Raw genomic sequence first — 23,403 nt, 5'->3', positions numbered from 1 at the left:
ACCCCCTAATACATTATTCTTATTTATAAAACATTCATCATTAGGGGCTGGGTGGTCTACTGTCATTATTGCAGACAATCATCGGTTAACGGCTTCTGAAATCCATCGCCTCTCATGTATCTAGTGAATACGCAGTCTCAACATTCTTTGTTTATTTGTCTGATTTTTTTTAATTCTGAAGATTATTTTTCTTATTCTGTCGCTGTTACTGTACAGAGGACCTACTATATACGCGGTCTAATTATAAAAAAAAAAATAAGGGGGAAGGGGGGGGCACACGTGGCAGGGAAATATTTAGTTACTGCGTTATAAAAAAAATGAATTTATTGATCAATACATATTATGGAGAGATGCACAGAAAGACCAAGGTCCAAGGATTTACCGAAAGAAAAAAGGGAATTATTGAAATATTTGAGTCTCGTGTGCCAATATTAAATTGACAGGAAAGATGACTGATCATGAAGCTCACATGGTTTTCAGTTAAGTTAATTTAACAGTGATTTGAAAAGTCAAAATCTGAGTAAACTCTCAGACTTCGATCGAAGTTTTTGATTTAATTTTTCTCTCGAGAAACCTAATCCAGGTGAGCTAAAGTTTTAGAAGGAAATAGCATGGACCAAAAAACATTAAAGCCGAATCATCCAAACACCGACACATTTAAAGTTTTACAACCCCGATGTGAAAAACGATTGATTTACTTATGAATAATAAATTAATTATTGGATGTTTATCAAAAAACTTTAATCGCATTTGAAATATCCTTCAACAATCTTAACGATGTTCGTTTCTTTCTGGTTTCGTTTTTCTTGTAAATAGTTTCAGCATTAATTAGCCAATCAGAATGCGAACCGGATATGAAACATTTTTCAAATGCGCGCCATTATTTGCTCTGAATGATTTGTTGACATGATGTTTGCTTAGTATATTTTAATGTTTAGGATGCGATTCCATCATTAACTGAAGGAGAAGAGATGGGAATCATTGAAATATTTGAGTCTCGTGTGCCATGCTTGTCAGACATTTTAGACTTGCAAAGAAACTGTCAAAAACAACAGCTGAAGTTTTCTACAGATACTAATCGTTATTTGCTGTACCTCACGTTGAAGAAAGTGGGACCATTTGTTGCACAGAAACTAGTTAGCAAATGTAAGTGCATCTATTTTTAAAAAAAAAGAAGTTATGTATGATAAAGATAGGTTGTGCATGGCGCTTTGAGAAATGTATGCAATGTTAGGCAGGCGATGCTATTCAGTCCATATGTTAAAAGAGAAGAGTATAAAATCTCGCCCGCTATCACAGTTCAAAACACCTTCATTTACTCATAACTTGTTATTTAGAAAAAGCCGTGTTTTACGCATTGGTCATTTTCAAGTGTAGAATAAATAAAGAGAATATTTACTTGCATCTCCTTCCTGGCTGGCAACTCTACCAACATCCATCATAGTCACAGGGGTCAAACTGGACATTATTAGTTACACAGTTAGTGACCTGACATCATAGTCACAGGGGTCAAACTGGACATTATTAGTTACACAGTTAGTGATCTGATATGGAAGAAATACATGGTGTGAAAAGAAAACCTGTATCAGGCTTGGCTTCGCCTCGCCCGATACAGGTTTTCTTTTCACATCATGTATATTTCCGTAGCAGGTCACTAACTGTGTAACGAATTTATAACGTCGAAGACCTCTAACTGTATATGTGGGGGTCTATACCATACAACATTCCGCTTTGCCAATTTTGTCACGGCTGCAAGTCGAACCCGACAATAAATTACTCGTTTAATACAGATTTTTCTCACATGATACTTTTTTTTCACGGCGTTATGTGACCAAGGTCTGACAAATTAGATTTCAACAATTTTGTCTGAGGCGTGATAAAGGAATATATACTGTCCGTTAGATTTTTAGAGAACCCTCTGCTTGACACACATCAAACTTTGTACATCTTGAGGAGTAGATTACCCCTATTGATTTTTAAGTAACCTGGTCAAGGGTTAAACTCATTAACTGGAGTTAGTAATATATTGTCTCCTGTATTTTAAGAATCATTTGTGTGACTGACACCAAATTTGGTATATTGGTACAGCATAAGGAGTAGATAAACCCTATTAATTTTTAGGTCACATGGTCAATCCACTCTGGACATAGGAAGATATTGTCTGCTCAATATTTTGAAATGGTTTGGCACTACTTAACTATCAATTAAATGATGCATACACAGGGTTCCAAATTACCGCTCGCCCACTCGCATTGGCGACTAAACTTTGCTTGTGGGCACCCAAAATTTCCGTTCTCATCGCCCACTTGGCGACCGTAATTGTCCGATCAACATTTTTCTTTCCGACCGATCCGAGTCCTATTATAATTGAAGTTCAATTAACGGTTGAGGTTTTGCCACTTGGCGAGACATTCCTGTGGTATCAAATCTTCCAAAAATGTACTTAAACCAGAAGTTGAACAACGCTAGGGTTACTTCAAACGAAAAGAAAACGTCTGCTTTTACCAAAGTGGAAAGAAGGGGAGAATATGGTTCGATGACGGCGAAAAGGGGATGACGTGATGTGTGTACAAAACATGACACAAAAGGTCCAATCGTTGTGACAGCTTGCCCAAGTTATAAACTTGACAGCATCGTAAATCTGAGAAATTTTGAAATCACATAAAAAGTCGGAAGAAACGTGTGTTAAAGTCAGACGCCGCGAAGATAATAAAGTCCATGAACTCTGATATTTTTGCTATGTTGACGGATTGAGAGTGGAAATTAGGGAGAGATATTCGAAAGAATTACGGAGAAGAAAACAGAATTTAAATATTGGTATTTTATTTTTTAAATAAATTGCAACATGACCTGGTATTTCTTTTTTCTTGTAAAGAAACCATGGGATTCAATTTCATGATATGTGTGGGCTACTGAAATTTCATGTGGGCTAACAGTATTTCTTATTCAGGGGCCCACTTGGCCCCTAAGGTATTCAGTCGAAGTTGGGACCCTGCATACATGTGTAATGCCCTTTTCGAGTTTGCACCAGGGTGGCATACATGTTTTACAAACATTTCTTGTTTATTTATTTTATTTTGTTTTTGTTGCTACATTTGTAGGGTTCGTCACTCATCAGAATTTGGACGTGCCATTCGGGCAACCTAAGGGTTCCAACTTCGACTAAATACCTAAGGGGCCAAGTGGGCCCCTAAATATGAAATTTTAGTAGCCCACACATTTAAAATTAAAGAATATGGTGTTTTTTTTAATAAGAAACATCAGGTCACTCACATTGCAATTTGTTTTTGAAAAATTTAAATATCAATATTCAAATTCTTTTTCAATTTCCGTAATTGTTTCAAACACTCCTCTCTCTCTCTATCCCTCTACCTCTCTCAGGGCTTGAAGCTAACTTTTTATGTCACCAGTCCAGCCGGACCCATGGGGTATAATATCAACCAGTCCGCAGAAAAATTTACCAGTCCAGAAATAATTAAACATTTCGTTGATGTTATTAAAATGAAATTTAACTCAATATGCCTTAGACAATATTGTAACACTTAAATGTGGGATTTATATTTACGTATCAGATTCGTCTGATATCTACAGATCAAAGCATGCCAAATGTGTGTATAAAATTGCATAAGTGTATTTTCCAAAGTGATGCTTTAGAAAATCGCATCGGACTGACTAAAACAAATATCAGTCAGTCCGCCAGACTTTTAACCAGTCACAGACTGACGGGCACATGTTAATTTCGAGCCCTGTCTCTCTCATTTCCACTCTCATTTTGTTAACCTAGCGAAAATATTAAGAGTTCATAGACTTAAGATCTTCGTGGCATCTGACTTTAAAACACACTTCTTCAGACTTTTTATGCGATTTCGAATGTTCTCAGCTTTATGATGCTGTCAAGTTTATAACACTGGCAAGCTGTCATAACGTGTCATCTTTTGTACCCACAGCACATGCCATCCCAATTTCACCATCATCGAGCCATATTCTCCCCTTCTTTCCACTTTGGTAAAAACAGACGCTTTCTTTTCGTTTGAAGTAACCCTTGCGTTGTTCATCTTCTGGTTTAAGTTTTGGGAGGTTTGATGTCTTGCAAAGTGTTAAAATCTCAAAAAGAAATTGAACTTCGTTTATATTAGAACTGGGATCGGTCAGAAAGAAAAATGTTAATCAGACAATTACAGTCGCCAAGTGGGTGACAAGAACAGAAATTTTGGGTGCCCACACTCAAAGCATAGTCGCCAATGCGAGTAGGCGAGGGGTATTAAATTTGGAACCCTGATCATAGGTTGCCCAAATGGGTTTCGTCCCGTGGGGATCCGGGTTTGAATAGGTCCTCAATACCCCCCTTGCTTGTCATAAGAGGTGACTAAATGGGGCAGTCTGTCAGATGAGACCGCAAAAAAATGAGGTCCCCAGTGTGCGAAATTAAGCATGGACCGATAGACAATGTCTATAGAAAATCGAGTCGGTCTATAACGATCAAAATAGCTATAGACCAACTTGTCTGTAGATAGGAATTCTGAGTAAATAACTGGTTACCGCCGCTTATTAAACATATACCAGTTTATATGTATCACGCTGATGTTTCTCTTTCTATAATAAAATGTTCCACTATGTAATTACAAATCATTCGAATCAGATTATTCCATTTTCAACAGGGGGTGGGGATCAATTTGATATTTACTTCAATGGTCACCATTTTCGTGCAAATTTGGAATGTCCTTTTTTTAACGGTTAAAATATGTGGAAGGTGCACTCCCTGGAATCAAACGGGAAGCGGTCAGTACAACACGTTCAAGCAGAAAATCATGGGAAAACGAAATGTAGTAGAAGTGACTTAAATGAAGAATCAGACAGTGAAACGGAGCTGTAACAAAATGAAAAAGAAAATGGAATTCTAATTGAAAAGCTTGTGCATGAAATTGAAAAAGAATATAATTAAACTATGAACGAATTACCAAATCGAATTTGTGTCTATTATTTATCTTTTAATAACATTGAATATTGCATGTTAAATTTTGGTCTATAGGAATTTGTTGTGGTCTATAGGAAATGAAATGACTATGGACCGAAAGTCTATAGTACTTCAAAGTTAGTTTCGCACACTGGGTCCCGTGTCGCAGGATGTGTGGCACGATAAAGATCCCCCCCTTGCTCAATTTTTTTTTTTATTGATTGAATGTTGTTTACCGTCCCTCTCGAGATATTTCACTCATATGGAGATGTCACCACTGCCAGTGAAGGGCCGCAAAATTTAGGCCTATCTTCAATGCTTATGGTCATTGGGGAGGGAGGGATCTTTATCATGCCACATCTGCTGTGACACAGGACCTCGATTTTTGCAGTCTCATCCCGAAGGACTGTCCCATTTAGTCGCCTCTTATGACAAGCATGGGGTACTGAGGACCAATTCTAACCTGGATCCCTACGGGACTTCTTCTCAAGAACCAATGGGCCAGAAGAGCTAAGATTTACATGAAAGCTTTCCGACATAGTGCAGATTCAAGTTTGTTCAAATCATGGTCTCCAGTCACTCATTCTTCATAATGTGTTCTGTTTTTCGCTTTTTCAGTGGTGGAGAAAGGGGAGATAAAATGGGACGATGATGACAACTGGGAAGTGGAGAGAATTCTGGATCATGTTCAGGAAGAGGTGAGAGTTCAGTGATGAAGGCTGTGTCAGATGAGGTTTTGTGTAAGTGAGGAAGTATTCCTTTTTTGTTAGGTATGCCTAATTGTGTTACGGAAGAAATACTCTGTATACATCCTGGTTTGAGGTTGCATTATTTCCTCTGTTACAGTTACATACATATCCACACATGAAAATACATTTTGAAAGTGTAAAGTTGTCGATTGACCAGTCTTTGCAAAGAAGTACATTTCATATTAATCGGTTTTTGGTTTTTTTGTTGTTTTTGGTTTTTTGGTTTTTTTTTTAAAGAAGAGCTATTTTTAGGCTCAAAGTAAAAAAATTAAAAAGTGATTTTAGAATACTTTGACGACAAGATGACTTAAGTTTCCATCTCGGAGTCCTTTTATCGTAGCTGGTACAATGCGAGAGATGGTAAATGCAACTTATTTACTGAGTTGGTCTAAAGTAATTTTTTTAAAAAAAGCTACCAGGCATTATATCTGTTAGATTGGGGAGAATTTAGTAAAAACTACCAGACAAAGGTCATAAAAGATTAATTACTAGGCTCTCAGGTCAAGTCAGTCAAAAACAAGATGTACTGTGAGTAATGCCCACTAAGAATACCCCCCGCTTACCCCAATCTCCCAAAGGGTGTTGTTAATAGGTATAAACTAGGAACACAGCATCTCCATGTGATGAAAAAAGCTGTTAAAGAATTTAAATGGAAACCATATTGCTACTTCGATGTCCATTGTGCGTGACCTTTTGACCCCAAAATCGATAGGGAACATCTTCATCCCATGGGTAGTCCATATATATAATATGGTGATGGTAGGTGGAAAGGATAATGCTTTAGAGCCCGGAAACCATTGCATCTACAGACGGACAACCTGATTCCAGTATACCCCCCACAACTTGTTGCCGGGGGGGGGGGTGAAATTTGTTTTCCTTTTTATCTTTTAAACAGGGGCATAATGATGTTATTTTCCAAAATAATTTAAGCTTGTATTGTAATGCTCAATAAAATGTTGAAACTTGAAATTTCTAATCCTGTTGAATCATTCATAAACAACATTGGGCTTGTAACATAGTTCCACCCTCCTGTGACGTCATAAGATTTTGCAAAGACGATGATTTAATAAGATTTATGTTTGACAGGAACATTACTTTTTTGAGTCTTTTTTAATAGTTATTGTAAAAAATCTTGTAAACCATAAAATAAGTTATATGTGTGTATATATGTATATATATATATATATATATATATATACAATAGTCAAATTGAATCGAAGGGCAATAACTCTGTTTTTATTTAATTAATCCTTTAGTCCATGATGTGTTAGATTTCCTTCATTTTTCACAAACATTTTGTCTAATATTTGATGAAACAGTTTCATGAAATTATTATGAATACTAATATATTGTTATAACCAGTTTTTGTGAAATTTTGATAATCCTTGTTAAGGAAATTCAAAATTTTCTGCCGTTGATAACGGGTATTTGTGTGCTAAGGCCAAAAATAAAAATATGTTTGTTTCCCCTCGCCCCGACCGGGTCAAAAAAAAGGGCCCGGGTCAAAAAATTTTTTGCCAAAAAATTGCGATGTTTTTTTTTTTTTATTTCCGTAAAAAAATCGTGTCCGCTCCGTGTCGGTTCTAGACGTTACTTCTGCTTTTTTCGGAAGTTACCGGGATTTATCGATACTTGAAAAAATGGGTGACAGAATAGCGTTGTCGTCTACTGTAAAGATAAAATACAAACACACATCTAAAGTTGTGCCCATAATAGTCAACAGACTCTACAGTTTCTCCAAACACTGTACATGGAATGAGGTTTTGAATGATTTGACAGCGGACGGCGACCATAACATAGACAAGTTGGACGAAGTAACTGTCACCGTGTCGGACAAACTTGCCAACGGTGTAACTTTTGAGCCAGATTTTGAAGAACAGATACAAGTGGTTCACAACTTTGATAAAAAATTGAAATATGTACAATTTGACGTGATAAGAGACTTAGAACCAAATAACAATGTACCAAAAGGTCAAAATCCTCCTACATGTTCTACAGCTTTCGATGTTTTGATGAGAAAGTCCAGCACACTGACAAAGCTCCCTCAAAAGATTGATGAAGCCTCTCCCAGATTTACAGGTAATTTATATGCATTATTATATTTCTATCAAGTAGGTTTGAGATGGTGTATGGCTCATGTCTTAAAGTTATAAATGAGTCTGTCCCACACCATTTCATTTCTTTCTTCAATGTTCCCAAACTTTTGGTCTGGGGAAATTTATGGTAGGGGTGTAAAAACGGTAAATTCCTAGGGGAAGTGCTGCCCAAATTTTTTTCATTTGTTTATCATCATGATGATCAATATCATAAACAATGGATACATGAACTAAGATGAATATTCACTTTTCAAATCTTTTTAATCAAATGACAAAATGTCAGAAGAACAGAAATTGGATTTGTGTGTTTGTCCACATTCAATCTGTATCCTTGCATTGTTAAAAAATTTAAATGCTTTTTGTAGGCCTTATATACATGTGCAGGATAAAACATGTTTGCATCTACCATGCATATTCCCCTTTTTCACTCTCCAAAAGGACATTCAGTATTAAATGCACAATCTGTGGAAATTATGTTTTTGGCAGCCTTTATATTTACAGTCATTGAATGATAACATCTTTATAATATTTGTATCATTGAAGTAATGGAAGTAGGGATGAATCTTTGAATTTAACCTTGGGTAATCTGAAAAAGAAAATAAAGAGCACAAAAACATTAAAATCAATTTTTTTCTCTGACAAGTGTTTTTTTGTCACTTTCAGGGGATGTTCTACATGGAAAAGTTTTCACAAGACTCCAGCTTGCATGTACCAGTCACATTGAATTTGCATACTACAGCTCGGATGTTGGCCGCAAAGACATATGTGCATATTGTGTTGCAACAGAGATCCAAAAGGACAAGGACTTGTGCAAAAACTTTAAAGTTGTGCTGCCAGTTTGTGACTTGTGTCGTTCAAAAAAATTGGAAGTCCCAAAGAGAAATCCAATTAAGAAATAGTTAATTCTAGTCTGACAATCAGTTAATTCTAGTCTGATATTCATCCTCTCTAAGTCATTCTTTTTAACATGTTGTTTATGATATTTGTTTCTACTTGTTTCTAGTCAAGAATAAATGTTTTTTGTTTATTTTCATTTATTTCTTTAAATGTTTTTTAAAGAAATGTCGGAGTAAAGAAAACAGAAATTACACATCCAGAGCATTCATATTAGCATACAGATTCAACGCCAGCAAGCCATTCCAGGATTTTAATACATAAAACATTGAAGCTCAACCAATCCTCAACATAGAAGTATAAATGTTCTCTTCTCCAGATGTTAAGCATTGAAGACAATCAGTGCCCTGTTTGACAGATCTGCTTTTTTCCGACAATACATATAAAATTATATGAATTTAAAAAAAAAAAAATATCACCTGCCTGCCTGGTCAGTTTCAAAAACTAGACCCGGGGGAGGGGAAACAAACATTCTTTTAATTGTGGCCTAATTGATAAAAAAGATTCATTACTACTGCAACATACTTATTTTATCAATTTTATTTTTTACTAAGATATATTAATTCAGGAATCAAATATAAGATTGAACCTATAGTTCTAGAGGGGTGAAATTGCCTTTATTGGGCTAATAATTTTTGTACTCTTACTAGCCCAATGGGCTTGTAATTTAGGGCATTAAGTGCCAAGACTGTCCATTTAAAAGGAAGTGAAAAAATTAATTAACTCGTACAATGTTTCAAACAAAGTGAATTGTGAGCCTCAAATTACAAAGACTCGGCAATTTGTTACTGGACAATTTCCAGCGTGAAACTTTGGATAAATCTAAATTATTTGGCAGTGGGAACTGTGCTGTTTATTGGTACGAGTTATTTAAGGGGGGATGTTTATTAGGACTGAGATGTTTAATATACATACTAGTAATATTCACACAGGCAAAGTTGTTTTCATTCAGAACAAATGTTGAAAGAAATAATTTTCAAATTTCGAAATAGGTATATCAGAAAATTTTACTCATCAACACCATTCAACGGAGATAAATACATGGTATTCACTTGTCCTGAGCCAATTTCAAATCTTCCAGGAAAAGGGGACACCCATTTGAATTATGATAGTAACATTGAGACATTGTTGTGCTAATTATACCCCCCCGCAACAAGTTGTGGGGGGGGGGGGTATACTGGAATCGGGTTGTCCGTCCGTCTGTAGACGCAATGGTTTCCGGACTCTAAAGCATTATCCTTTCCACCTACCATCACCATATCATATATATGGACTACCCATGGGATGAAGATGTTCCCTATCGATTTTGGGGTCAAAGGTCAAGCGCACTGGACATCGAAGTAGCAATATGGTTTCCGGGCTCTAAAGCGTTATCCTTTCCACCTACAGTCACCATATCATACATATGGACTACCCATGGGATGAAGATGTTCCCTATCGATTTTGGGGTCAAAAGGTCAAAGGTCAAGCGCACTGGACATCGAAGTAGCAATATGGTTTCCGGGCTCTAAAGCGTTATCCTTTCCACCTACAGTCACCATATCATACATATGGACTACCCATGGGATGAAGATGTTCATTATCGATTTTGGGGTCAAAGGTCAAACGCACTGGACATCGAAGTATCAATATGGTTTCCGGGCTCTAAAGCGTTATCCATTCCACCTACAGTCACCATATCGTACATATGGACTATCCATGGGATGAAGATATTCCCTATCGATTTTGGGGTCACAGGTCAAGCGCACTGGACATCGAAGTAGCAATATGGTTTCCGGGCTCTAAAGCGTTATCCTTTCCACCTACAGTCACCATATCGTACATATGGACTACCCATGGGATGAAGATGTTCCCTATCGATTTTGGGGTCAAAAGGTCAAAGGTCACGTGCATTGGACATCGAAGTAGCAATATGGTTTCCATTTAAATTCTTTAATGGCTTTTTTCATCGCATGGAGATGCTTTGTTCCTAGATACCTTTTGGATCATAATACTGAAGTTTTACCTATTACCAACACCCTTTGGGAGATTGGGGTAAGCGGGGAGGTATTCTTAGTGAGCATTGCTCTTGTTTCATAACAAATTTGGAAAATCATTAGTAGACACTTAAGTTTTCTCATATCATTAGTACTTGTACATATTGGTGTGTTCAAATTATTCAAATCAGTTTTCTTGTTTAGGACAAGGACTTCTATCTCATTAAGTGGAAAGGTTGGAGCAACGCTTATAATTCCTGGGAACCCAAGGACAATCTATCCTGTGAAGATCTGCTCGCAGAATTCAAAGAATTCCAGGCCAAAGGAAGGAAGCGCAGGATCGTGGAGACGGAGGATGATCTGGCTCCCAATCCAAAGCGTAACAGGGTAGATGAAATCTTCCTCAAACTTGCACCTGTTCGAGACACATTGTCGCCTCTAGGACTCATGTCTCTATCTAGTCCCACAAAGACAGGGAAGAGGCCGGTATACAAAGGAATCAATAGGAATTATGGAGAATCCAGATTTGTGCCCCGGAGAGCCCTGGCTCCAGGCATGAAACAGCTGAACCCAAGATCGAAATTCTACAAACAGAAGAGAGTTGAGGTTCAGAAAGAGTTGAAAGAGTGGGAGAGACATTTGAATAGAATTAACACAGATCCAGCAGGGATTGTGGTGGAAAATGTGGTGGATCTAGAGGGGCCACCTGAAAACTTTATGTATATAAATGACTATCGGTCAGGGGAGGGAATCACGATACCGGACGACCCGATCGTAGGATGTGAGTGTGAAGATTGCCATAGCAGTCAAAAAACATGCTGTCCCGCCCAGTGTGGTTCAATGTTTGCTTACTACAAGAAGAAGAGACTGAAGGTTATGCGGGGAACTCCTATATATGAATGTAACAGGCGATGCCAGTGTGGAGTTGAGTGCCCCAATAGGGTAGTCCAGCAGGGCCGGAAATTCAAAGTGTGTCTGTTCCGCACTGCCAATGGCCGGGGGTGGGGCGTGAAGACATTACAGAAAATTAAAGAAGGCTCCTTCGTAGTGGAATATGTGGGAGAGGTAGGGACAGTTATATTGATTTTCATTTCATTGAAAGTTTCTACCAAGAATTCAAAGATTTACATGTTTTTATCTCATTGAAATTAATTTTCATTTCATTAAAAATTTTTACTTGGGAGTTAAAAAGTTTATGTTTGAAAATCATTTAAGTCATCTTCGCATTTATGAAATATTGTTAAAGAAATTCAAAGACCATCGTGTTCGAATTGAACGTGTTGGAAATTATCATGTAACAGGTGATCACCGACAAGGAAGCCGAGCGGCGGGGTAGGCAGTATGACGCTGTCGGCAGGACCTACCTTTTTGATTTAGACTACAACCCGGGAGACTGCCCCTTCACAGTGGATGCTGGTTACTATGGCAACGTGTCTCATTTCATAAATCATTCAGTAAGGCGTCCTCAGCAGACAGAATGAAAATGTTTTTAAAAAAACAAGATCAAGAAAAGTATTTACACGAGAAAACGTTTAAAGTAGATTTACCAAATGAAGTTGAAAAGAATGCCAAGCTGTGTTTAAAGTGGAGTTATGTAGAAAATCAAGAATCATAATATTGATGTACACAGTATCCAGATTTTATTTTCTTTAACTTGAAATCTTTTCCAACATCAGGTTTTTGAATAATTTCCATGGGTTATTTTAGTGTGATCCAAATTTAGAAGTGTTTGCTGTGTGGATTAACACTCTAGACCCTCGTCTGCCTCGCATTGCTCTGTTCTCCAAGAGGGACATCGAGAAAGGGGAGGAGTTAACCTTTGATTACATGATGACAGGTTAGTTACGGAACTTCTCAAACTTAGAATATACGTTTAATTACATGATGACAGGTTAGTTACGGAACTTCTTGAACTTAGAATTTACGTTTGATTACTGGTTAGTTACGGAACTTCTCAAACTTAGAATATACGTTTGATTACTGGTTAGTTACAGAACTTCTCAAACTTAGAATATACGTTTGATTACTGGTTAGTTACGGAACTTCTCAAACTTAGAATATACGTTTGATTACTGGTTAGTTACGGAACTTCTCAAACATAGAATTAGCATTATATTTGATGAGAGTTGTTCATCACTAGCTTACTATAGATAACTAGCCACATAAAATTATCATTATATATGATGAGAGTTGCTGTTGTCATTATATATAATGAGAGTTGTTCATTCCTAGCTTACTATAGATAACTAGACACATAGAATTATCATTATATTTGATTATCATTATATTTGAGGATCGGTCTCGTGACAAGCTCCAAGGTAGACGTACTTTAGAGAGCTGTGAGATTTTGACCAAATTAATGCATAAGACTTTCAGTGCATTCGTGTGCCATTTTGTGTAATTTAATTCATTTCTCGGAGTGTATTTATCAATCGCTATTGTTACGGGTGAATGTTTACTCACTCCCGTGTACAAGTACAAGGACAATGAATAACAAAATGAAAAACAAAACAGAAATACCAGTTTATTTTAAGAACAGTGAACTTCTTGCGGGTAATACAAGAGTTGCAGATTATGACATTCTTTGTGCGATCATCAACACCGTTGGAGACGATGTAAAATGTCTGCAATTAGACAGAGATTTATGGCGAGTCTATATGAAGAACAGAGACTCCAGACAAAAGTTGCTTCAGGAGGGTTTTGAGTTTCAGAACCAGACCGTGCAAGTCTATGACTCTAATCCCTTTACATCTGGAGCATTACACCCTAAAGATCCAGTTCTGAAAGTTACCGTTGCTGGAGTTCCACTTTCAGTTCAGGACGCCGAAATCATTGGCATGTTAAAGCAATTCAACATAGAACTTAAAAGCGAATTGAGATATGAAAATATTCGAAATCCAGTTACGGGTAAAATGACAAGCGTGCAAAATGGAAATCGCTTCATTTATATTTCACCATTACCAGAGGGTGTCACTCTGCCTAGAACAGGATATTGTGTCGGGGAAAAAATGCCGTATCTATCATTATGGCCAAAACATCTCAAAACCTGAGGTTAAGTGTCATAAATGTTGGAAATCCGGTCATTTTGCTCGAAATTGTCCGAATGGTAAGTGCTGCAAAGTCTGCAAGAAAGCTGGGCATGAGCCCGGTTCAGTCGATTGTGAATTCTACGAAACCCAAGAAAACGTAGTTGCTTTTCGAGGGCACGAAAATGTCCTTTCAAATTTCCATGCCTGTGATGTAAATGTTAATGGAGAGTTACATAAATCTACAGAGCATGCCTTCCAGCTCACAAAAGCAATACGGAATGGCGACATATCAGCGGCCAGGGTTTGAAATTAACTTTTTCAAGCACTAGTCCGTACGGACTAGTCACTATTGATGTTCACTAGTCCGCAAAGCATTTCACTAGTCCGCAAAGCATTTCACTAGTCCGTCCAGTATATAAAAAAAAATTATCTTCATTTTAATCAAACTAAACACATCACAGTTGCAAACAATTCAATTTCTGACACGTACAGAAGAAAAAGAGACCACCATATTTTATTTCGCATTCAAGATCTTCAAAAGCATACAATATTAACCTCCGAGGTAATCCTTTGATAAACGTCCATAAGTGCGTTCGAGATCGACGTTCCTGTTGTTTTGGTGTTCAGACCTTAGAGTCACCGGAGTTCGAAATTTTATCAATAAAGTCAATAAAATTCACTCGATTGACCAAGTCATGAGCTATAGTGTTATGAACTACTGTGTTAGAGTCGTGAATGACAAGAACATTTGCATACAAACGTGCATGTTCTCAGACCACACTACTTGCAATTCTTGCACCTAGAACACGTTCTCGTGATGTGTACTCGGCGTTCAGAATCGGCAGGAATTTGACAATGTGTGCATGTTCGAAGAACGGTGGTCTCAAACGCACTCCATGTGTTTGGAAGATCAGACTGTCATAGTCATGCAAACACCTGACCATGCAGGTAATCAACCATAAGTTCAAACATCTAAGAGACTCAGACAAATCTTGCTAAAATCTTTACCAATTCAAAATTGATTTCCGGATTTTCACTAGTCCGTACGGACTAGTGCTATAGAGAGTTCACTAGTCCGACACGTTTTCTGCTAGTCTCGGACTTACGGACATGAGTTAATTTCGAACCCTGGCGGCTGATCGTATTCGTTCCGCATCTAATGCTTTAGAAGCAAAGCGCATTGGTGATGTCGTGAAGACTAATTCGTCTTGGGAAACAGAGAAAGTTGAGGTCATGACAACAATTATTGAAGCGAAATTCAAGCAGGTGAAATCTTTCAGAGATACAGTACAAAAGCTTGACCCTAACACAACTGTGGTAGAAGCTACACAGGACGATTTTTGGGGGAGCGGTTTGGATGAAGCTGCCACACTTAATACACGCCCAAAGGCCTGGCCGGGCTTAAACAAGCTTGGTAAAATCATTAAAACTGTCGCTAAAAAACAATTGAAAAAGCCACGGAGCAACTCTGTACCTACGCAGCCAGCCCGAAAATCATCCAGAAACAAGCAGCAGGAGATCACGACTTTTGTTAGCCAGTTGAAAGATGGTAATAACAAACGGTCACGTGACAACCTGACCACTGATGATGGAGACTATAGGTCAGACATGGACAGTGATTAAGGTGATGGACAGTGATTAAGGTATTAGAACACTAGCCCTTAAATGACCACAAGTCCTTTGTTAAAATTCTTCTCTTTAAATGCTAGAGGTTTGAATGACTATAATAAGCGTAATACATTGTATGATTGATTACAAGATTTAGATATACATGTAGATATTGTATTATTACAAGAAACTCATTTTATAGAATACTCATATAATGCAAGGTGGCGAGGAACCAACTATCATTGCTTTTCAGACTCGTCCTCGAGCAGAGGTGTGTCAATTCTTATTAGACAAAACCTTGCTTTTGAATTTATTAATTGTCATAGATCCACTGATGGGCGTAAGATATTATTGAATATTAAGTTCAATGACACTGCTAATTTATATGCTCCAAACAAAGTACTAGATAGAAAATCTTTTTTTAGAAATTCTAAATCTTGGATTAAAAAAAAAGCATCTAATACCGAAAATTTACTCGTTTTTGGAGATTTTAATTGTAAACTTGATGAAAATCAAGATTTTGACATTAGTAAACATCAATTGCGAATATTTGTCAGTTGTTTCCCCTATTTCAAACATAGGTGGCGCAAGACTCGTTTACGTCCTTGTTGACTTCCGGTGTACATAAGATTTATAAGAGAGTGTAAGGATTTTGTTGTGCAAACAGCGAGCGGGGGTAGAATTCCCGAGATATGAAGCTTTTAAAAAAATCAATTGGTTCATTGTCATCAAATGTGACAGCGACAACGATCGTTTTAAGTTCCACTCAGCGTCGTGCGCTATAAACTTCAGTCTTCAGTTCAGTCCAACTTCACAGATATCAGATGACGACTTTGTTGCAGATAGTATTTACGGGGGATTAAACATTTGCTCTGTAGATCGTAATATTCTGCATGAATGTTTTATGCTGAAATTTTATTTATCCTTAGTGATACAGTCATCAATGAACTTATAATTCTATGACTCCCCCCCCCCCCCCCCCCCCTTTCTAGACTAGATCTATAATCGAACAGGGGAAATTTGAGTCCTCAATATATAAACCAAGTATGGTACAAAAATACATTTCAGATGTCATTTAAAAATTAATTTTAGAGTTAACCAATGTCGTCAAAATATGAATGAACGCGATTGCTAATAGCACCCCCTCCCCCACCCCCTCCGCCATCACTCGGTACGACGATACGACTGTAATGGAGGAGTGGTTATAATCAGACTGTAACTGTAAGGCAGTGAATATTCTTAGGTCTTGTTTTCGTTTTTGATGACTGGATTGTAAATTAATTTCAACACTTTACTTTCAATGTTAATTTTGTTATAATTCAAAAAGTGTTGTAAAATATTGTTTGAATTTCAGGGAAAACGAGTCTGGATTCTTCAATAGTCAATATGTATGAAATTAATCAAAATATGAGATGAAATTGTCAAACTTTCATAACTTATCAAAGTTTGCATTATCATGGTTATGTTGTTATGTCATGTTTATCAACTGGCCCACGGAAGTACAGTCCAATACGTCAAAGAAACGAATACCAGTCATAGCCTATTTAAATAACTGTTGACGCAAACCAGAAGAAAAATGCATCTCAAGAGATTAAGATATTTCTGAATTTTTTAGAAATAAAATTTGAATCATATCTACTTTTATCAAAATTAAATGCAAATTCATAACGCTATAAATTTATCCAAGTGAAGTAAATTACAAATTTCACTATCATATATACAATGTTGTGTTTATAATAAAAGCCACACATAGGCCTATTGTTCGTTGTGGTTTTTATTTTTAAAAATCATTGCATTAGTTTTTCAATATCCACTTGTAACTTCGATTTTCAATCTGAAGTATGAACATTCAAATTGACCTTCAATGTGTACTACATTTGTTAAGTGATGTATTTTAGTATTAAATCATTCATATCATGAACTGTCATGATACATATAAACATGATAAATCTTTATACATGAAAGTAAACACGGGTCAAATTATGTAGGCCTACATCAGTTTCCTGCAACACCATGGACAAACGTCATTTGGATACAACCATTCCTATACGCAGGATACAGTCGTGGTTTTCACGCAGAGTACAACCAACTCATAGTATATCAATCATAGTATATGGATGGAGACGTGAATTTAGAAGTTGAAAGAAAGCTTGAACTTCCGTCTTAAACTTGCAATCCAAATTGTAATATTCAATTAAAATGTAGAAACTCGAAATTTTGAATCATTATTGTACAGCTAGCATATGGGGGAGTAAAATTTATTTGACCTGCCAATTATTATGCTCTCGCTTTCCCTATGGACTAATAAAAAAGTTAATCACAAACTGTTTACCTATCGTGACGTCATCACGTAAGTGATTTAAGTTAAAACACGCAAATAAACCGTTTAATGTGGTATGATATATCATGTACTCTGTATACATGTGCCTTCTCTATCGTGAATTTTATTTCATAAAGAGAAGTTATACATATACATTCACTATTACTACACATTTTAACAGCTTAATAATAGAATTTCAGATATATATGGATATATTTATAATTGATATTCTTAATCCTCGATTGAGAAACTATGATTTCGTTGTCCAAGTTGAATGCATCCACCAACTTCCTCTTCTTGCAAGAAACTTTGTTTAGCCTCTCAATGACTGTATAAACAGTATTTAATCTCTCAGCATGCAGCACTCGGACATTACGATGCATCAATCAACAACTTTGTTTACGTAGCGCATCTATGTACATGGATTGGTGGTTGGTTTAACATTTCGATTAGCAAAAAGTTTCACACAGATGAAACATTTGATCTACCATTATTACAGACATTGACGTATACTTATGTGGTATGTGCATATTTTCTGTAGGCGAGTCAGTCACAGCAACAAAACACTTTCGGAACCCCTTTTTGTTTTTCGACTATTCTATGACGGAGTAAGGAATTCCGGAAAATGAATTCACGTGAAAATACACAATTTTTACTGATCACGTGGTTGCTATCCGTCGCTACCTTAAAAGTCGTAAAAATTTCAGATAAACAAATATCAGAGTTTAACTATAAATTATTACATAAACTTTTGAATAATAATCTGAATGTTAGCAAATGGAATCCAAATATACAAAAATATTGTGAAAACTGCGGTGAAATTGAAAACATAGAACACCTTATATATGCCTGCAGATCGTCTAAAAGAATATGGAAAAGGATTAATAATGTACTAAATCTTGATATTTCTTGGAAACATCGTCATAGGCTTTTATAATGAAACAAATCTATCAGAGGCTCTTAATATTTTTATTTCTTTCATTGCACTGAAGTAGACTAACTGAAACCTCTTGTAACAGTGAAAATTTATATCTCTCTGTGAAACGGGCTTTAAATACATATCAATACATTGCAGAAAAATCGTATTCAAATGTATGTACATGTATTAAAAATATATTTAAGAAAGTTTGTACAACTTTTGATACTTCTTGATTTGAATTTTGTATATGAGAGGCCCGATGTGGAGGGAGACGGCTCCTTCACATTTTGTTTACCTGGAGGCAATTGGACTCTTTGTGTATGTGGTAGTGTGCCTTACAGGTAAACAAGGGTAGCCTTTCATGTGATAAATAATAGTGTTTGTGTGTGTGTATTTATGAATAGTATGACTTGACAATCCAATCTAACTATTGTAAACTTTTTTGCATGAAATTGCATTATGTTGATGAATTATTTATATATTTGTTGATATTGAATTAAATAAAAGATAAAAAAAAAAAAAAAAAAAATCATTATATTTGATGAGAATTGCTGTTGTGATTAAAAACTTTGAAAGGGTTGCAACGTGAAATGTGTTGCTTTATGGAGTTTTTTAATGTCTCGATGTTGTCTTTACTATAGGGGACACTACTAATGAAGCTCCTACACTAGATAACGTAGACATCTCAAAACAGGCCAAGCTGCTGCAAGCGTCCAGTACCCAGTCCATTGACCTGACCAGTGACGGTAGCACTGCCACGGAGGACGAAGACACCTCCGACGAAACGCAAGGAGAAACCGACACTTCTAAAGAAACCGACACCGAGGGAAGTGAAGCAGCAGACAAGGAGGAGGAAGTCATACAGACAGAGATAAAGACGACCGCCACGGGGACAGAGATAAAGACGACCGCCACGGGGGATGCTCCGGTCAACGGGATGGGAATCAACATGGATCCTGTCACGAAAAAGACACCGGAGAAACTCTTGCCCAAAACTGTAACTGACCAGTACAAGATTGTTTGTCAATGTGGAGCGAAGAACTGTAGGAAGTACTTGTTCTGATTGTACTAGTCAAGTCTATACTGGCATTGTTTGGGTCATTTCGATTTGCAATCCAAGGAAAGCCTATGTATTTGAATGAAATGTTTAAATTTGTGACATTTTTTAGGATCATGGCCAAGTTTTGCGCAGAATATGAGCTTTTCCAGGAATACTTTTAATTATTTTAATGGAATTTATATTTTGCAGGAAAAGGCTGTTAGTCATGTTTTGCTCAAATATAAAGGTATTTAAATATTACCATACATGTAAGATATACTAAGTCACGATTAGGCCTAACCAAGTCACGATTACGCCTAACGCTGTTGTGCATCTTCTCTGCAGTAAATTTAGATACTGCATACAATGTGTGTCAGTCAGTGTGCACAGTGCATTAGAATGGTCAATTTTAAGCAGTTTGTAAATACAGCGATGTCTGAATCAATTAGTGATGAAGGCTATATGTGTATTGATTGCTTTCTGTTAAATGATTTTCGTGGCATCTGTGCAAGTCCAGATTGTCATGTCGATCGGCTCTTCAGGGGGAAATCTTTCATGATAGTCATTGTGCATATGTTTATTATCATTGCTAGCTGGAGCCAATATGATTGCATGTAATTGTATGTAAACGTGTCATTCAATGTTTGTAATTCTTGTAGGATAATCCGACTTGTTAATGTCGACTCTTCTTGTGTAACTGTAATCAATACTAACACTGAGTATGATAGGTCTCCCATTTCACACCGTCATCAAATATATACCTGTACTGTATAACCGGTATTATCTGCGGTGGAAATTTTCGCGATTCGATCTCTAAAAGGTAACTGTATTCTGCGTTTCCGATTCCTGAGGTTGCAATACACCCTATCTATACTTGTATGTATCGATATATATATAGTTTTTGCCACTGTAATTTTTGCAGAGCTTTCCTATCCGCAAATTTCTTCAAAAAAATGGACAACAGCAGAAAATACCTGTTAATATGATGATTTTCCTGAAAGAATAAAATGACGGTTTGCTGGTGGAGATATTTTATTAAGGAAATTCTGTGAAGTGTCCATTGTGAATACACACATCATTAAAGTCTTTCAGGCTTTGTGTGTGAATGTTTTAATGAATTAAATCTTGATTTTTTTTTTAGAAACATTGGGCACAGTTTTATTGTGCTTGTTACTAAATGATGCTTGTGTGCGACTCGTCCCATGTATTTGTGATCTTAGTTCTCAATGGCAGGGAAGTCCAGTCCTATGCTCATCAATATATTTATAATTTCATTATGGTAGATCTTGTATATGTTAAAAACTATATTAATCATCTCATTTATTCTGTACATGTGTAGTCGTGGATACGAGAATGAAGTGTACGAGGCACATTTTTAATTTTTTTTAAGCGTGTGTATTCATTATTAGGAAAAATAAAATGGACTAATACATTTGCAAGATATCGAAATGGACTGTTTTATTATGTATAGAATTTTAGTGTGAAAGGTGGTGTTCACTTCCTGATGAAGTTATATAGAACTTTTTGAAATAAAATTGTACAGTGACAAGATAAACTTGAGAGTTGATACATGTATTACGTACAGAAGACGAGTCTATGAAAATACGTGTATTTATAGAACATATGTAACTTATTTCATAGTATATAAATGCGTATGATGTTCTGAATAAATTGTCATATTTGATCATGTATTGGGGAAAAAATGAGAACAGGTTTTGAATGGATTAGTAACTCTTTTATCCAACTTTATTGTGTTCAAGATTTAAACCAGATGATGCATGTTTATCCAATATTTTATCTACTATACGAAAATGTGTATGTAAAGACCTTGGATCTTTTAGATTTGCAAAGTAAAAGGTCAAGGTCACTCAGGAAAATTCTGTTATTTTTATACCCCAAGATCAAAGATCGGGAGCATTGTTTTTTGTCTGTCTGTATCTTGAACTTGGCTATAAACTGAGAACTGTAAGAAATGGTGGCTTCTTATTTGTATCAGGAACATGTCTAATGAGGTGGTAGGTGTGGATTGTTAAAAAAGAGCATGACAAAAAGACTTTGGTTTCTGCAGTAACTTAAATGACTGGTTGCTGACTGTTCTCAGTGATAGTTTAATGGTTCTGATTTTAAAATAACTGGCTGCTAACTGCTCTCCGTGATATTTTGATGGTTCTCAACGTTCCACTTAAATGAACAAGTGAAGATTACGAACAGTGATCAATCATCCTACAGAAGACGCAGAATTAACAGGACTAACACCAGAGGTGGGATGAGGTGCCTAGGAGTAAACATCTCCTGATGACCGGTCACTATAAAAGACACAATTAACAGAGGGACAGATACCAGAGGTGGGATGAGGTACCTGGGAGTAAACATCTGATGACCGGTCACTATAAAAGACAATTAACAGAGGGACAAACACCAGAGGTTGGATGAGGTACTTGGGAGTAAGCATATCCTGATGACCGGTCACGCATTGATGTACACAGCAACTTTATGACTTCTTTAAAGAGGTTAGCACCTGACATTTAGAGTAATGTCAATTTTTTGGGAAGTGTAATTGAAGGGGAATTAGGAAATTAAAAAGAAAAACGGGTCGCAACGCTTGTTATTGAGCTATAGTGTTCTAAACATGACCTTTTTGCACTTAAAATTTATTCAATTAAACTTCATTGTTCTGTTAGTGTCAACACAACATAAGCAACACAAATCAATCATTACATAAAATAGATACATAATCATGTCCTCTAACACTACAGATGAAAAAAGAAATTAATACTAGTAAAGGAAATAAATAATGACCTTTTTGCACTTGATAAACGAAAAACTTCATGATATCAAAATTGAGAGTTTAAAAGAACATATTAGGAATAATGTCAATTTCTGAAATTTTACATAATTATCAAGATCTGGTTTTCCAGTTTAAAATACAACTGAAAAAAGTGGGGGTTGGAGATCAAATTTTTGAATTATTGGCGAAAATACTGAATTTGTATACAAAATTTCGAGTAAATTAATTAAAACTTTTTAAAGAATCGGTGTTCTGTTTGGAAAAATATATCAACCAAGTTAATAAATTACAACATTTGAAATAGTTCCAAGTCTCAACTACCTGTATCATAAATTATAAAACTGAAATACAGTATTGGAGTATAAAAATAGACGATACATTGGATGAAACAGAAACTGTAATATCATGCAGAATTAGAACTTTTTGATTAGTGAATCCTTCCGCCACAAAATATAGTCCCTGTCAAACCCTTTCAAAATTTGAATTCACACAAAAAAATTTCAACTGGATAGGCTTCAGCAATAGATTTGTAATATATTTGCACCAATGGGATCAGTATTGAACCAGTGAATACTTAGTTGTAGCATCCTGCGCAGTTGTACTGAAAAGCTCAGGAGCTAACTCCCTTAATTGTCTTAAATTTTATTTTTTACATCCTGGCATTTCCAACAACAATTTTATCTATTGCAATTGGTTGTCGTCCGTCGTCGTGTGTTAACAATTGAACATTTTTAACTTCTTAATAACTACCATTCCAATTCATTTCAAAATTGGTATGAAGCATCAGTGGGACAAGGGGGACATAAATTGTAAATTTCAGGAATTTGGGACCCTAGGGGCGGGGTCAAAATTGACCAATTTTCCAAAATCTTCTCTAGAACCTAACACATGTAAGAAAAAACTAAATGCATAGTGATGTAGAGTAGGAAGGCCTCTACCAAAATTGTAAATTTCATGATACCTGGGGTAGGATCTCTGACCCCAGGGTGGGGCCAAACTTGGTATATAGTGTTTATGTGTAAAACACTTTA

At 36.3% G+C, this 23,403-nt stretch overlaps 2 protein-coding genes across 3 annotated transcripts; both read left to right on the top strand.

Moving 5' to 3' along the window:
• The first annotated feature begins 847 nt into the window (after window positions 1-847).
• Window positions 848-21,557, top strand: LOC125654979 (histone-lysine N-methyltransferase SUV39H2-like). 2 transcript variants are annotated; one of them, XM_048885086.2, is made up of 6 exons: window positions 848-1,146; window positions 5,573-5,652; window positions 10,874-11,734; window positions 11,971-12,123; window positions 12,377-12,506; window positions 17,295-19,074. In XM_048885086.2, the coding sequence occupies exons 1-6, from the start codon at window positions 972-974 to the stop codon at window positions 17,414-17,416; spliced, it is 1,521 nt and encodes a 506-aa protein (XP_048741043.2). In that variant the 5' UTR covers window positions 848-971; the 3' UTR covers window positions 17,417-19,074. The 2 variants fall into 2 exon arrangements, with proteins under 2 accessions (XP_048741043.2, XP_048741042.2); XM_048885085.2 differs by lacking the exon at window positions 17,295-19,074 and adding an exon at window positions 19,187-21,557 and having other exon boundaries at window positions 849-1,146.
• Window positions 7,229-8,832, top strand: LOC130048457 (uncharacterized). Its single transcript, XM_056145216.1, has 2 exons — window positions 7,229-7,782; window positions 8,463-8,832. The coding sequence occupies exons 1-2, from the start codon at window positions 7,344-7,346 to the stop codon at window positions 8,696-8,698; spliced, it is 675 nt and encodes a 224-aa protein (XP_056001191.1). The 5' UTR covers window positions 7,229-7,343; the 3' UTR covers window positions 8,699-8,832.
• Window positions 21,558-23,403: the final 1,846 nt, after the last annotated feature.

This window comes from Ostrea edulis, chromosome 7 (genome assembly GCF_947568905.1).
Source record: "Ostrea edulis chromosome 7, xbOstEdul1.1, whole genome shotgun sequence".
Taxonomy (NCBI): domain Eukaryota; kingdom Metazoa; phylum Mollusca; class Bivalvia; order Ostreida; family Ostreidae; genus Ostrea; species Ostrea edulis.
This window is presented reverse-complemented; position numbering and strand designations above follow the sequence as displayed.

What these genes read in the sequence shown, in the direction of transcription:
- LOC125654979 (XM_048885085.2), top strand. Translation starts at nt 972, where the DNA reads ATGGGAATCATTGAAATATTTGAGTCTCGTGTGCCATGCTTGTCAGAC. An exon ending in TAGTGGAATATGTGGGAGAG is followed by an intron (nt 11,735 to 11,970) that starts GTAGGGACAGTT and finishes ATCATGTAACAG; the next exon opens with GTGATCACCGACAAGGAAGC. An exon ending in CTTTGATTACATGATGACAG is followed by an intron (nt 12,507 to 19,186) that starts GTTAGTTACGGA and finishes TCTTTACTATAG; the next exon opens with GGGACACTACTAATGAAGCT.
- LOC130048457 (XM_056145216.1), top strand. Translation starts at nt 7,344, where the DNA reads ATGGGTGACAGAATAGCGTTGTCGTCTACTGTAAAGATAAAATACAAA. An exon ending in AGCCTCTCCCAGATTTACAG is followed by an intron (nt 7,783 to 8,462) that starts GTAATTTATATG and finishes TGTCACTTTCAG; the next exon opens with GGGATGTTCTACATGGAAAA.